The sequence below is a fragment of the Narcine bancroftii genome, chromosome 3, assembly GCF_036971445.1.
Source record: "Narcine bancroftii isolate sNarBan1 chromosome 3, sNarBan1.hap1, whole genome shotgun sequence".
Lineage (NCBI taxonomy): Eukaryota > Metazoa > Chordata > Chondrichthyes > Torpediniformes > Narcinidae > Narcine > Narcine bancroftii.
This window is the reverse complement of record NC_091471.1, coordinates 78,579,718-78,593,830: the sequence shown is the minus strand read 5'-3', so window position 1 is coordinate 78,593,830 and position 14,113 is coordinate 78,579,718. Positions and strand designations below refer to the sequence as shown.

At 44.1% G+C, this 14,113-nt stretch overlaps 1 protein-coding gene across 9 annotated transcripts in view; it reads right to left on the bottom strand.

The window, feature by feature from the left end:
* Positions 1–14,113, bottom strand: part of LOC138757275 (integrin alpha-2-like) — a 214,641-nt gene that overhangs the window by 67,136 nt on the left and 133,392 nt on the right. For all 9 annotated transcript variants that reach the window (XM_069924332.1, XM_069924323.1, XM_069924324.1 and 6 more), the window contains 3 exons: positions 6,996–7,123; positions 4,296–4,444; positions 1,937–2,087 (listed from right to left, as the gene is read on the bottom strand). In XM_069924332.1, coding sequence (XP_069780433.1) covers positions 1,937–2,087; positions 4,296–4,444; positions 6,996–7,123 — 428 coding nt within the window. The remainder of the gene's footprint in view (positions 1–1,936; positions 2,088–4,295; positions 4,445–6,995; positions 7,124–14,113) is intronic.

The window sequence follows — 14,113 nt, the reverse complement described above, 5'->3', positions numbered from 1 at the left end:
GTTGTTTATCATTTGTCTGCTATCACAGCCAACATCAATTTCCAACATAAACAGGAATAATGAATTTCTGAAAGATAATTTTCAGAGATTTTGTAATACAATGTGTAATATTTAGTGCATATTTTTGTTTGCATCCAAATAATTCAATCTAACATTTGCATGATCTACAGCAATTCATGAAAGTGTATATTTCGTTATTGGATAGTTCTAAAACTATATGCTTTCTTTTTGCAATAATAGAGCCAATTCCTGTCAGATGTTTTATTGTCCTGCTTAAGTTTTGTCACCTTTTGTACTGATAATTTCCTAGGATTTCCTGGATCAATTTCAATTCCTCATATTTCACTTGTATACACACACCTTCAATGCAAGGTTTGGAGCTTCCTGTTCTGCTTGTTTCTCCATTGTTTCACAGCACCTTGGTGCAGCAAGTAGACCTACAGCCTCACTTCTCCAATGATCTATTTGAGTCCTGACCTCTGGTGCTTCCTGGATAAAGTTTACCCATTCTCCCTGTGATTGCATGGGTTTTCCCCCAGGTCCTACCTGATGGGCAAATGGAACAAGTTTGGGGAGTGGAATAGTCCATACAGAACAAAGGTTAAAGGGGAGAAGATGGATAGTTTAATTGGCCACTGGAAGTTACCCCTGGTACAGATAGAAGACAGAGTCCAAGGGTAGTTCGATGGGAATATGGGGAGAATAAGTTACAATTAATGGAGGAATAGGATTACCATACAAGTTATCTTAGAGTCAGTGGGCTGAATGGCCTTCAACAATATCATAAAGAAATATGGAAGCATCTTTGGGGATGCTATCAATCTGCTCAAATGGTTTAACTAACCTCTTCTTATCTAGGGGCTGTCAGAGTTGGTACATTTGTAATCATTACTCAATCTTGCTATTTGATACTAAATATGTAGCATGAGCAGGATGAATGAAAGCTGTTTAATCTTCTTGTGTGTAAGATATCTATGTTTCCCTGATATGGATGGCAGCATTAAGTGCTCAAGCTATGTAAACTCATAATTAGGTCTTCATGGTGACCCTGGAGCTGTTCTGTGCTCGTTTGGTTAATCTGTTGAATATCCTGTCAGTTTCTCTGAAATGCAAGGCTTGAGTTCTTCATCCTGTGTACCTTGGTGATCAGGTGGCTGAAATTTTGAACTACCTCTCATTCAGCGTGATTAGCTGATCTTGCTGAGTACCACTGGTTTCTTTATGGTGGTGGGGAGACCTGTCAACCTGGGGATCCATGAACTATTGCAGAAGATTGTGAGGAAAACATAAGGACTGGTGATCATCCTATCTCTCAAAACTGCAAATGAGTTAGCTCCTTTGATATTGTTGAATGCATTGGTTAAGTTTGTGCAAGAAGAAAAATTGACCATTGTCTATCCCTTGAAAATGACACATGGAAAATATAATGCCCATAGTTGATCTTCCAGCTCTGAGATTCACTGCACTGAGAATTAGAAAGGACTTGATTCATTTGCTGTTGGAAACACACAACAATAACTCATGAGAATGCATTTTTTTCTTGTGTTTCATACGGAGGTACATGTGTTGGTGGTACATTTTTTTTGCAGAAACTTGTCTATGCAGTGTTTCCTTTGTGGCGAGTGGCAAAAGGGAAGTCAGAGAACAATATCTCACTTTGTCGCTGACAAATTAAAAATCATACAGAAAAAGGTTAAACTTTTGTTGAAAGGCCTTTGCTTTTGTAAACCCCTTCAGTGACAAGTGGTCAATTTTAATCCCGCAGTGTAGAAATATTATTACAGCACCATGCTTCAATTTAGCAAAGAATTACTTTCAACTGAGTAATTATTCCTTCTTGGAGAATTTAATGCAGAGTTGATGCAGTTTGCCTTGTATAACAAATAAATAATTTCTGTTAGACTGTGCATAACAAATGTGCTACAAAATAACTTACAGCAATCCCAAATCTGATTATTTGCTCTTGTTCGCATTGCTCTATCACTTCTCCTAACCTGTCACTGTCATGAGATTCTCCATCAGTGACAACAACCATTACTTTTGTTGCTGTTGGTCTTCCACCATTTTGAGGTGAGAATGCATATTTCCTGAAATGTGACAGAAACAGTATGCCAGATCACAAAGAAAACCAAACAGCTCAACTATAAACACCAAGGTGCTAATTTACTAAGATGAGACAGTTCAGTGAATTTCATGGTTTGGCTACATTGACTCAGCAACTGACAACCTTTACACTTAATCTGAAGTTAAAACTTCATGTCAATTAGCTTGCAGTAAACTATGCATTTGCATTTCAATTATGAATTAGAAATGGAGAAAAGCACAATATGCATTTCCACCAGGACCAAATATACTAATAATCATAAATCAATTCATTGAAAAGTAAAGGGAGAGGCAGACATTTTCAAGTTCTTTTTTGCAACATTTTTGTTGGATTTCAACATTTTTCTGGGTGTCAATGTTGCAGACAAAGTCAGCATGTAATGCCCACCACTAATTTCCATTGAAAAGATGATGGCGAGCAACCTCCTTGAACCATAGAATGCCTAATGCTAAAGTGCTGACCAGAATTCAGTAGCTATAAAGGAAAGGACAGATTCATATTTCCAAGTCAGGAAATTGTGCAACTTGGAGGTGAGCCTGCAGCCTTTGGATTTTATTAATGGGTTTGGGAGGTTTGTTGGAGTAGCCTTTATGTGCTACTGCAGTACTGAGGGGGTGGGGGGGGGGAATGAATGGTTGGAGTGGTGGTTGGGGTGTCAATCAAACTGGCTGCTTTACTCTAAATTAGGTTGATCTTCTTAAGTGGAGTTGGAGCTGCATTATCTTGGGAAGTGAAAAGTAGACATCCCACTCTTAACTTTTGATTGCAGATGGTGAAAAGACTTTGGGTTGTCAGGAATGAGGCAGGATACAATAGTCACAGTGTTTAATTGATTGGTTCAGTTACATATTCAACTAACGGTGATCTCCCAAAGATGACAATGATTGGGATAAAAGAGACTCCAGTCTGGACTACAAAGCAAACAGATGAAACATACCGGGGGTTGTAGGTTAATTGGGTGTAATTGAGATGCACAGGCTTGTGGGCTGAAAGGGCCTGATACCATGCTGTATGTCTACATTTTAAAAAAAATTAAAACTCATTGGATCAGGCAGCAGTGAAGGCCAAGGGATAGAGAATGTTTCCGTTAAGACCCTGCCTCGGGGCTGAATATGGAGGAAAGATAGCTAGTATAAAGAGGGAGAGGTGAGTCAGGAGACAATGGGTGATAGATGGTAGGTGGCACCAGATGAGGATGATGAGTAGATGGAGCCAGGTGGGGATAAGGGAGGGGTGAGTCAGAAGACCAATGGCTGATGGGAGATAGGTAGAGGTAGAAAAGGAGAAAGTGCCTGCAGATAATGGAACTGATGCAAGGAAGGTGATGTGGAGCCAGATCAGTGAAGGATGATGGGCAAATGGAACAAGTTTGGGGAGTTGGATAGTCTATTCAGTTGGTGCAGAGTATACATTGCGGTTAAAATTCCAGAATGGCTGAATGATCTTCTGCCAAATACGTAGATTTGCCCTAGTGTTAGAGCAGTTCATCTTATCCAATTTAGAAACAACATTCAGCTGTTAAGATAATTCTTGGCTTTTGATCCATAATGCATAATGAATTTTCTTCCGGCAAAGAAAATAATTTATATCCTGTTCCATTTCTAGTGACAATGAGATAACATAATAAAGGCTGCCAAGAAAATAAGGTTAAACTTACAAAAATAATTGACTTCTTGTCAACCTAAAAATCTACTCAGAACACTTTTTCAAAGGGCATTCAGCAATTACTATTGCAATTACAGCGTACTAGATACATACAATGGCTGTCCTAATGTAATGAAAAAAATTCAAATTGTACAAGTTATAATCTAATGCAAAAAGATTTCCAGCAGAACCATTAAAAGAAATTAATTGGCAAACAAAATAACATTGGATCTGATAACAGCTTGGCATAAAATTTGTAAACAAATATATTTGTAAGGACAAACAAGGGAAGAAGATCCCAAATCTGCAGCCTCTATAATTCTCAGCAGAGGGTGAATGCTGATCGTGAGAAAAAAAGCACCACTCCCATCCCAGCCTGGTCTTTCTTTACTTTTATATATGGGAGGCTCTGCTTTGAATATTTAGCATGAAGGAAATACAGTAATATTGCATTGAAACCGTATCTTCAGCCCACTGAGTCCTCATTGATCACACATTAACCAAATCATTTCAAAATAATTACAAATAGTTTCAAGACATGAATTACCTTGCATACTCAATTCCACCAGCAGTGTTTGTTAGTTGTCCTTGCTTTTGAAGAATTTTTGATGCAATCTTTTCTACTTCAGCTGATGTTTTGTAAGAATTCAACTTGAAATCTATTCTAGCATCTTCACCATATTGTACAATGGACACCTTTTGGATCAAAAGAGTAGAATTATCTTAACAGCTGAATACAGAAGACTATTTCTGAATTGAGTAAGACTACCTCCTCTAACACTAGGGCAATTTCACAACATTGGGAGAAGATCATTATGCTATTCAGGAAATTTAACCACAATGAATATAGAAAAAACAAAGAAATAAGAACTGCAGATGTTGAAAAACTGAAACAAAATCAGGAATTACTAGAAACACACTGTGATAGTACAGATTCTATCACCAATGTGTATATGTACAGATGGTAGTGTAGGATGACTGTGATTGGCTAAGAGTGTAGCCACACCTACTGGCAGGTCTTAAAGGATTGCTCCTAGCCAGACCAGGTCATTCTGGACTGGTCGACCTACTTGTGATACGCTCCAGTCTTTTAGTTAATAAAAGCCTTGGTTTGGATCAACAAGTCTTTGGTTCTTACGATGCGCTCTACACACACAACATGTCAGGCAGCACCTAATGAGAGAAGATATTAATATTTCCATGAATTCTATTTCTATTTCCATAGGCACTCCCTGAGTGATAAATACTTCTAGAATTTTCTTTTTCTATTTTTCAAAACCCAATTATCTGCCAAATTATTTTAATCAAATTCTTTCATTTCTTTTGGGTTTATGCTCCTATGGAGATCATTCCATTCAATCCTAAATATCTAAATAAAGTTATTTCAGATAAAATAAAACAAGAACAAAATAAGACTTGCATTTATAGAATGTTAATATTTCAAATTCAAGTTATTATCATCTGAATGTTCATATAGAACCAGTCAAGATAAAGTTTCTATGGCTCATCATGCACATGCATCTACATACAATACACAGCACATAATAATCACATACATACATAATGATGTCATAAAAATATGTATAAATATTTTGGAATAATTTACTTGATAACTGAATGGTGTAGTATACCTGCCACTTCATGGGAATCTGGAATGGGATTTTTGAGGTTAACCGTTTGCGTCTATACACTCGTGCATGTAGAAAGATGAAAGGTGATCTCATTGAAATATACAGGGGATGACATTTCCCCTGGCTGGCATGTCTATGTTCTTTGGCTTGGCTTCGTGGACGAAGATTTATGGAGGGGTAATGTCCACGTCAGCTGCAGGCTCGTTTGTGGCTGACAAGTCCGATGCGGGACAGGCAGACACGGTTGCAGCGGTTGCAAGGGAAAATTGGTTGGGTGTTGGGTTTTTCCTCCTTTGTCTTTTGTCAGTGAGGTGGGCTCTGTGGTCTTCTTCAAAGGAGGTTGCTGCCCGCCAAACTGTGAGGCGCCAAGATGCACGGTTTGAGGCGATATCAGCCCACTGGCGGTGGTCAATGTGGCAGGCAACAAGACATTTCTTTAGGCAGTCCTTGTACCTCTTCTTTGGTGCACCTCTATCTCGGTGGCCAGTGGAGAGCTCGCCATATAACACGATCTTGGGAAGGCGATGGTCCTCCATTCTGGAGACGCGACCTACCCAGCGCAGTTGGATCTTCAGCAGCGTGGATTCGATGCTGTCGGCCTCTGCCATCTCGAGTATTTCGATGTTGGAGATGAAGTCACTCCAATGAATGTTGAGGATGGAGCGGAGACAACGCTGGTGGAAGTGTTCTAGGAGCCGTAGATGATGCCAGTAGAGGACCCATGATTCGGAGCCGAACAGGAGTGTGGGTATGACAACAGCTCTGTATACGCTAATCTTTGTGAGATTTTTCAGTTCGTTGTTTTTCGAGACTCTTTTGTGTAGTCTTCCAAAGAAAGATGCCTTGTCGAGTCTGTTGTCTATCTCGTTGTCGATCCTTGCATCCGATGAAATGGTGCAGCCGGGATAGGTAAACTGGTTGACCGTTTTGAGTTTTGTGTGCCCGATGGAGATGTGGGGGGGGGCTGGTAGTCATGGTGGGGAGCTGGCTGATGGATGTTTTCTTCAGGCTGACTTCCAGGCCAAACATTTTGGCAGTTTCCGCAAAACGGGACGTCAAGCGCTGGAGAGCTGGCTCTGAATGGGCAACTAAAGCAGCATCGTCTGCAAAGAGTAGTTCATGGACAAGTTGCTCTTGTGTCTTGGTGTGAGCTAGCAGGCGCCTTAGATTGAAGAGACTGTCATCCGTGCGGTACTAGTCCGAGCAGAAGGTAGGCGCCGGTGGCCCTGAACCGGGCAAAAGCGAGGGGGAGGCGGTGGCCCCGGCCTCAGTAGAGCGATGCAGGCCGAGGCAGAAGTGAGGGGGAGGCGGTGGCCCCGGTCCGGGCACAGGGAAGGCAGCGGCGGCCCTGGCCCCGTTCTGAACTGAGATAACCAGAAATTTTGAGCTAGAGTGCAATGAATCTTTGGATGTATGATGACTGTGGGGACTCACTGAGTACATTGAAGTCAAGAAAATTGTGCAGAAAATAAGCTGGCATGATTAGTCATGATCTAATTGGAAATCAAAGCTGGTAGGAAGGATTGAATGGTCTTCTCCTATTCTATTTATTAACATCATTCAGAAATATTTAATAAAATTTGAGCCTGTGCCAAAATTGAAAAAAATGCAATTACCTGAGTTTTGTTAGGGCCTATGTCTAAGCTTCCTGTTAATTTTTTAAGGAAATCTTGGACTGGTTTCCAAGGCCAGATACTATTGGATCCATCCAACACTATTACAAGATCCATGGCGGACGCACATGCTACAAAAAAAAAGAATAAATTCCATAGTGTTATTTGTGATATATTAAGAGTGTAAATGTTCACACATTCAGCTTGTACTGCATAAATCTAAATAACCAGAATAATGTTTCCATGTCTGTAAGTTTGGCTATACCAATACATATTGGATAAAATTCTTCTGGTTGCCAAGGAAATGGTTATTTATTTATATGGATATATGTTTTGCTTAGTAACAGAAGCTGAGAAATTGTACTCCTAATAGCCTGAAAAGTACTAAATGACTTAACAGGAGCATCCTACAATCCTCCATTAAATACTAGGTTACTTTATTCAAATCTCCCAAACTAAAGAAAAAAACATTTGTTTTTCTTGACAGTGTTCAAAACATTATGGATATTTCTCTCTTTCTCACAACTGTTTTAGAGATTTATAGCAAATCCAAATGAAGACTCAGCGCCATGAAATTTTAAAATAAAAACTTGAAATAGTTGCTGGATAGCTGGACAGAAGTTCAACATCCTTGTAGGGAGGTTTGCCTAAGGTTTTAGGAAGAATTTAGACTTATTTGACAATGGAATGAGCCAGAGTAGATATATAGATGGGTGTGGGGGTGGGGGTGGGGGGGAGGAGGAGGGGAATTTATTCAAATAAAGAGGAATAATATGAAAGTTCATTATGCAGAAAAGCCATATTATGTTAAGGTATATGGGAGGCTAAATGGAATCTATTTTAATGCAGGGAGTGTGACTGGAATCGTTTTAATATGAAAGGTGTAGTGGAATAGGAACCTTTAAAGCACACCCAGGAGAGCTTTTTGAGCCAGTTTATGGATTTTTTTTTACTTGAAAAGAGCAGTCCTGGATGAAATCCTAAGTCATGTAGCCAGGCAGACAGTTGATATCAATGAGAGCATTTTGAAGATGGTAATCTGTTCCAGGTTTCAAGGTAATTATCCAACAGGATAAGGAGAGTTGGAAAGTAAATTCCCAAGTTGTGAAAGTCTGATTACACTATCCTAAGGAATTTGGAGCAGCAAAAGATAAATCAACATCAGACAAGGAAAATAATTAGACCTAAAATGTCCATTTGAAAGTTAAAGGTAGCAATAGCAAACCCAAGGATGTAAGTATACTGAGACCAGCAGAAAGAAAAAAATATACGGCAGGTGTAGAAAACTGAAAAACATGTGAGGAAGGTGCACAGCAAGTGTAAGGGTGTCATGTGACTGACTGCACTTAGAGACAAGTGAGGAGTACAACACACTTTTAATAGCTTACAATCAATGGTCAGGAGATAGGACTCCGGAGAGTATTGAAAATTGCATTGTCCAAATTCACAGATCCTTGATGATCTCAAGTACAAAAATAATGAAGAAAGCATACGAGATACTTGCCTCCATTTTCTGAGGCAATTATAATAGAAGTAGGTTTATGGTACAATTTATTACTTATTAGTTAGGCCACAGCTGGAATACTGTTCATCATATGACAGGAAGGATGTGATGGCACTGATAAGGGTGTGGAGGAGATTCCCTAGGATGTTTTCTATGACAGATTGTCTCAGTTGTGGGGAAATACTGGATAGGTTGGACTTGTTTTCAAGGAGTAGAGGAGCAGGAGGGGAAGCAGATAGAAGTGTACAAAATTATGGGAGGCAAAAAGAGGCTAGACTCTAAGAATTTTTTCCCCTCAATAGAGATGTCTAAAACTAGATTGCATAGGTTTTGGGTAAAGTGAAAAATGTTTAGAGGAGATCTGAGGAGGAATTTTCTACTACTGAGTGATTGGAATTTGGATATACTGCCAGAGGAAGTAAAGCAGGTATTTGAAAAAAGCACTTTAATCACCAAGGCACAGAAGTCTATGGATCAAGCACTAGTAATGGGATTATAGTAGAAGAGAAGTTGATAGTCAGCATGGACATGTGAACATAAAGACTCTTTTCTGTATGACACTTATTACACCCATCTTATTTTACTTAATTGTACAGGGTTTTCTTATAGAGCAGTGGTTTTTAAACTTTTTCTTTCCACTCATATACCACCTTAAGTAATCCCTGTGCCATAGGTACTCTGTGATTAGTAAGATATTGCTTAAGGTGATATGTGGGTGGAAAGAAAAAGTTTGTGAACAACTGTTTTAATTGTGCCCAATTGACTCGTTATGTGCATGGTTTCATAACTCCAAAGGAAATGGGCTATTGACTATTTTTCTCAAGCAAAATATTTCAGTACAATTGGGTCTAGAGCAGTGATTCTCAACTTTCCCTTCCCGCTCACATAACACCTTAAGCAATCCCTGACTAATCAAAGAGCACCTATGGCATAGGCATTACTTAAAGTGGCATGTGAGTGGAAAGAAAAAGGTTGAGAACCATTGACTTAAGGTGTATGTCAGTGGAAAGTAAAAGTTTGAAAACCACTATTTTAATTGTTCCTAATTAACTCGTTATGTGCACAGTTTCATAACTCCAAAGGAAATGGGCCAATGACAATTTTTCTCAAACAAAATATTTCACTAACAATTCGGTCTAGAGCAATGGTTCTCAATCTCTATTACCCCTCACTCACGTATCACCTTAAGTAATCCCTTACTAATCACTTAAGTAATCCCTATGGCATAGGGAATGCTTAAATTGGTATGTGAGTGGAAAGAAAATGTTTGAAAACCACTGTTATAGAGGGATTCCAAGCATTTCCTTCCAACAGTAATCTGTGGAATGTGGCGGCGCACATACTCGTGGTAAACTGACCCCGCTTGAACCGCCACACCAGTGGGGCAGCCACGAGAAGATGGTGCCATCGGGGGACCTTCTTGCTGCGTGGTTTGAATGGAGCGCGTGCCTCAGGCAGGCGTGATGACATCACCACCCACGCGGTGGTGCTGTCCTTAAAGGGGTGCACATGAGTTTTGAATAAAACAGTCGTTGAAACCCCCCCAAACATGGTGGTTGTGAGTCTCATTCCTCATAGCTACCACTACATTGGTGACCTAAATGAGTCCAGATGTTTTTATGGCCTCTCACTATAGATTCCTCAGAGATCAACAGCCATGGTGAAACTGCCCACCTTCTGGATACATCATCCACGCTCCTGGTTTGGGCAGGCAGAAGCGCAGTTTCGCCTCTGACACATTTCATCAGACGCCACAATGTTTTACCACGTCATGAGCGTGCTCAATGAAGAGATCGTGGCCAGGGTGGATGACCTCATCCACAACCCGCTGAAGTATGGTAAATATCCCGCCCTCAAGAACCTCCTCCTCAGGACCTTCGGCCTCTCCCCGTAGCAGCGCACTTCCAGGCTCCTATACCTGGATGGGTTAGGAGACAGAACCCCATCTGCCCTGATGAATGAGATGCTGGCACTAGCAGAGGACTACAAACCAGGTTTCCTGTTCTGGGAAATTTTCCTCGAGCAAATGCCCAAAGACATACAGCTCCTGCTGGCAGAAGAGGACTTCTCCGACCCAGGGCGAGTTGCGGCCCGTGCAGACATCCTCTGGCGGACCAAGCAAGAGAACTAGGCCGCCCTCAGCCAGGTCACCCACCCAGGGCCCAGTTGGCCACAAGTGCCCCCCAAGCACAAGCCGGAGGAGCACTACCCCACCTGGTGTTTCTACCATCAGCGTTGGGCGGGGGCTCAAGCCCATATGCAGGCAGCCCTGCATCTTTCAGGGAAATGACTTGGCCAGCCACCATTAATGGCTGCGGTAGATACTGGAGCTGAGCTGAGTGTGCTCCCCCGTCAGCTCTCGAGACCCGCACCCGAGCACGGAGCCCGACTCTACGAGCAGCCAATGGATCCTCCATCAGGACCTTTTGCACTCACAGAGCTCAGATCCAGATCAGAAAGGATGTTCCGCTGGAATTTCGTGCTGGCCTCGGTGAGCACGGCGCTGTTGGGGGCCGACTTCCTCCAGGCGCACAGCCTGTTAGAGGACGTCAATGGCAAGCGGTTGGTTAACATCTGCACCTTTCAATCCATCTGCCTCAAAGCCACAGATGCGTGCATCCCGGGGATAGCTGTCATCAGCGCCCACAAGGATGAGTACTCCAGTATCCTCGATGAGTTCCCCTCCATCCTGCAGCCACAGTTCACTGCCTCCATGCCCCAACATGGAATCTACCATCACATCTCAACCCAGGGCCCTCCTCTTCATGCTAAAGCCAGGTGATTACCCCCAGAAAAGCTAACTGGCCAAAGAAGAATTCTCCTGACTGCAGGAACAATTCGTCCATAGATCTGATAGCTCCTGGGCCTCCCCCCTCCACATGGCCCCCAAGACTTCCGGGGGTTGGCTCCCTTGCGGGGACTACCATCGCCTTGATGATGTGACCATGCAAGACCGATATCCCATCCTGCACATTCAGGACTTCTCAGCAAACTTGCTCTCGAAGGTCGACCTGGTACGGGGCTACTATCAAATCCTGGTCCACCCTGATGACTTCAGTAAGACTGCAATTGTCACACGTTCAGCCTTTTCAAGTTCTTTCAGGCTAAAGAACACGGGCCAGACTTTCCAGCACCTGATGGATGCGGTGGGCAGAGACTTAGACTTTGTGTTCATCTATCTTGACGACATTCTCATCGCCAGTCGAGACGACGCGCACAAGATCCATCTCTGCGCACTGTTCACCTGTCTGGCAGAGTTTGGCCTCACGGTCAATGTAGCCAAGTGTCAGTTCGGCAGGCAGACCCTGCAGTTCCTGGGCCATACCATCTCGGCGGCCGGAGCAGCCCCATCACCAGAGGAGGTTGCAGCCGTGCCCCAGTTCCCGAAGCCCACCACCCTCAAGGGCCTAAAGGAGTCCATCAGCATGGTGAATTTCTACCACCGGTTCATCCCTGCGGCAGTCCGCATCATGCAACCATTATTCACGAAGGACAAAGTTCCGGTATGGATGGAAGAGGCAGAGGGCATTTTCACTGCAATGAAAGACGCTCTTGAGAGAGCCACTCTATTAGACCATCCATGGCCGGATGCACACACCGCGCTCTCAGTGAATGCATCGGCTATGGACGTTGGGGGCATTCTGGAGTAATGGGTCAGTGGTCAGTGGCGCCCACTAGCTTTTTTCAGCAGGCACCTCCGTCCACCAGAACTGAAGTACAGTGCCTTCGACAGGGAGCTCTGGCCCTGTACCTGCCATCAGGCATTTCCGATACTTCTTGGTGGGCAGGCCATTCACCGTGATCACCGACCACAAGCTGCTCACGCAAGCCCTTGCTATGGCAAGACTCCTGGTCAGCTCACCAGCAGTGGCACCTATCCTATGTGTCGGAGTTCACCACCGATATCCGGCACAGGGCAGATAGAGACAACGTTGTGGCAGATGCACTTTCGCGGCCCGCCATCCACAGCCTCACCCCCCGGCCTGAACTATGCCCAGCTAGCGTAGGCCCAAAGGGAAGATGCAGAAACATAGGCCCTCCGCACCGCCATTACAGACCTCCAACTTCAGGACCTACAGTTGCCGGGCAGCCCAGATACGCTGCTCTGCGATGTTTCCACCAGTTTGCCATGACCTGTAGTCCCGCCGCAGTGGAGGTCGCGGGCTTTCAGCATGATCCACAACTTGGCCAACCCCTCGGTCAAGACATCAGTTCAGATGATAGTGGAGAGTTTTATGTGGCATGGGGTCAAGAAACAAGTAGCCCAGATGGCAAGGAGCTGCATGCAGTGCCAGTCCTCCAAAGTCCACCATCATACAAAAGCCCCAATACAACAGTTCGACTCTGCGGCCAAGAGATTCCAACATGTACATGTAGACATCATGGGCCCCTGCCAGTGTCCAGGGATGCCTGCAACAGTGGTCAACCAAGCGAAGAGGTGGCTGGAAGTCATTCCGCTGAAGGACACTTCCGCCGAGACGTGCGCCAGGAACTTACTCGCTCACTGGATTGCCAGGTTCAGAGTTCTGGCACACATAACGAGCAACAGAGGTGCCCAGTTCACATCTGCCCTCTGGGCACAAGTGGTAAGCTTTTTGGGATTCATGCTCCACCACACCACTGCATATCGCCCTCAAGCCAATGGCCTAGTGGAGCGATTCCACCGATACCTCAAGTCAGCCTTCCAGTTGGGCGGACAAGTTGCCCTGGGTTCTGCTCGGCATTAGGATGGCCCTGAAGGAGGATCTGCAGGTATCATCCACAGAGTTGGCTTACGGCGCGCCATTGTCGCTACCTGGAGAGTTTTTCAGCCTGGACACAGACTCAGCAGCCGACAATCAGACTTTATTAGCAGACCTTCGGAGTAAGCTCACCTCACTAGCACCCCCCCACCTTCATCCCACCACAGCAGCCGACTGTCCTGTTTGCCCAAGGATCTGGACGCAGCTGAGTAAGTTTTCGTCTGGCGTGGTTCACACACTGCGCCCCTGCAGTGCCCTTATGAAGGCCCCTTCAGAGTCCTGCAGCGTTCAGGCAAGACTTTCAATTTGGACATTGGGGGCAAAGGAGAACTGTTTACAATCGACCGCCTTAAAGCGGTGCACCTGGACCTCAGTCAGCCGGTTCAGGCAGCCCGACCCAAGCGCCGAGGCCAGCCGCCCAAACGGTGGGACGCGTAAGCCAGTTCTGGGGAGGGGGGGTTTGTGTGGTGGTGCACATACTCGTGGTGAACCGGCCCTGCTTGTACCGCCACACTGGCGGGGCAGCTGCGAGAAGATGGCGCCATGGGGGGGGGATCTTCTTGCCGCGTGGTTTGAATGGAGCGCATGCCTCAGGCAAGCATGATGATGTCACTGCCTGCGCAGGGGCAGAGCTCATGTTGCCCTTAAAGGGGCACGTGTGAGTTTTGAATAAAATGGTAATTGAAACCTCCCCAAAGTGGTGGCTGAGAGTCATCCCTCGGAGCTGCCGCTACAGGATGACCCATTTGGCTGATGTCTATCACTGACTACATCAAATATGGTAAAGGCAAAATTCTTCAATATTGTTTGGAGAGCATTGATATTTTCTGATAGTGGTCAAGCAAAGTGGAATATTACTCCATAATACATCTGCT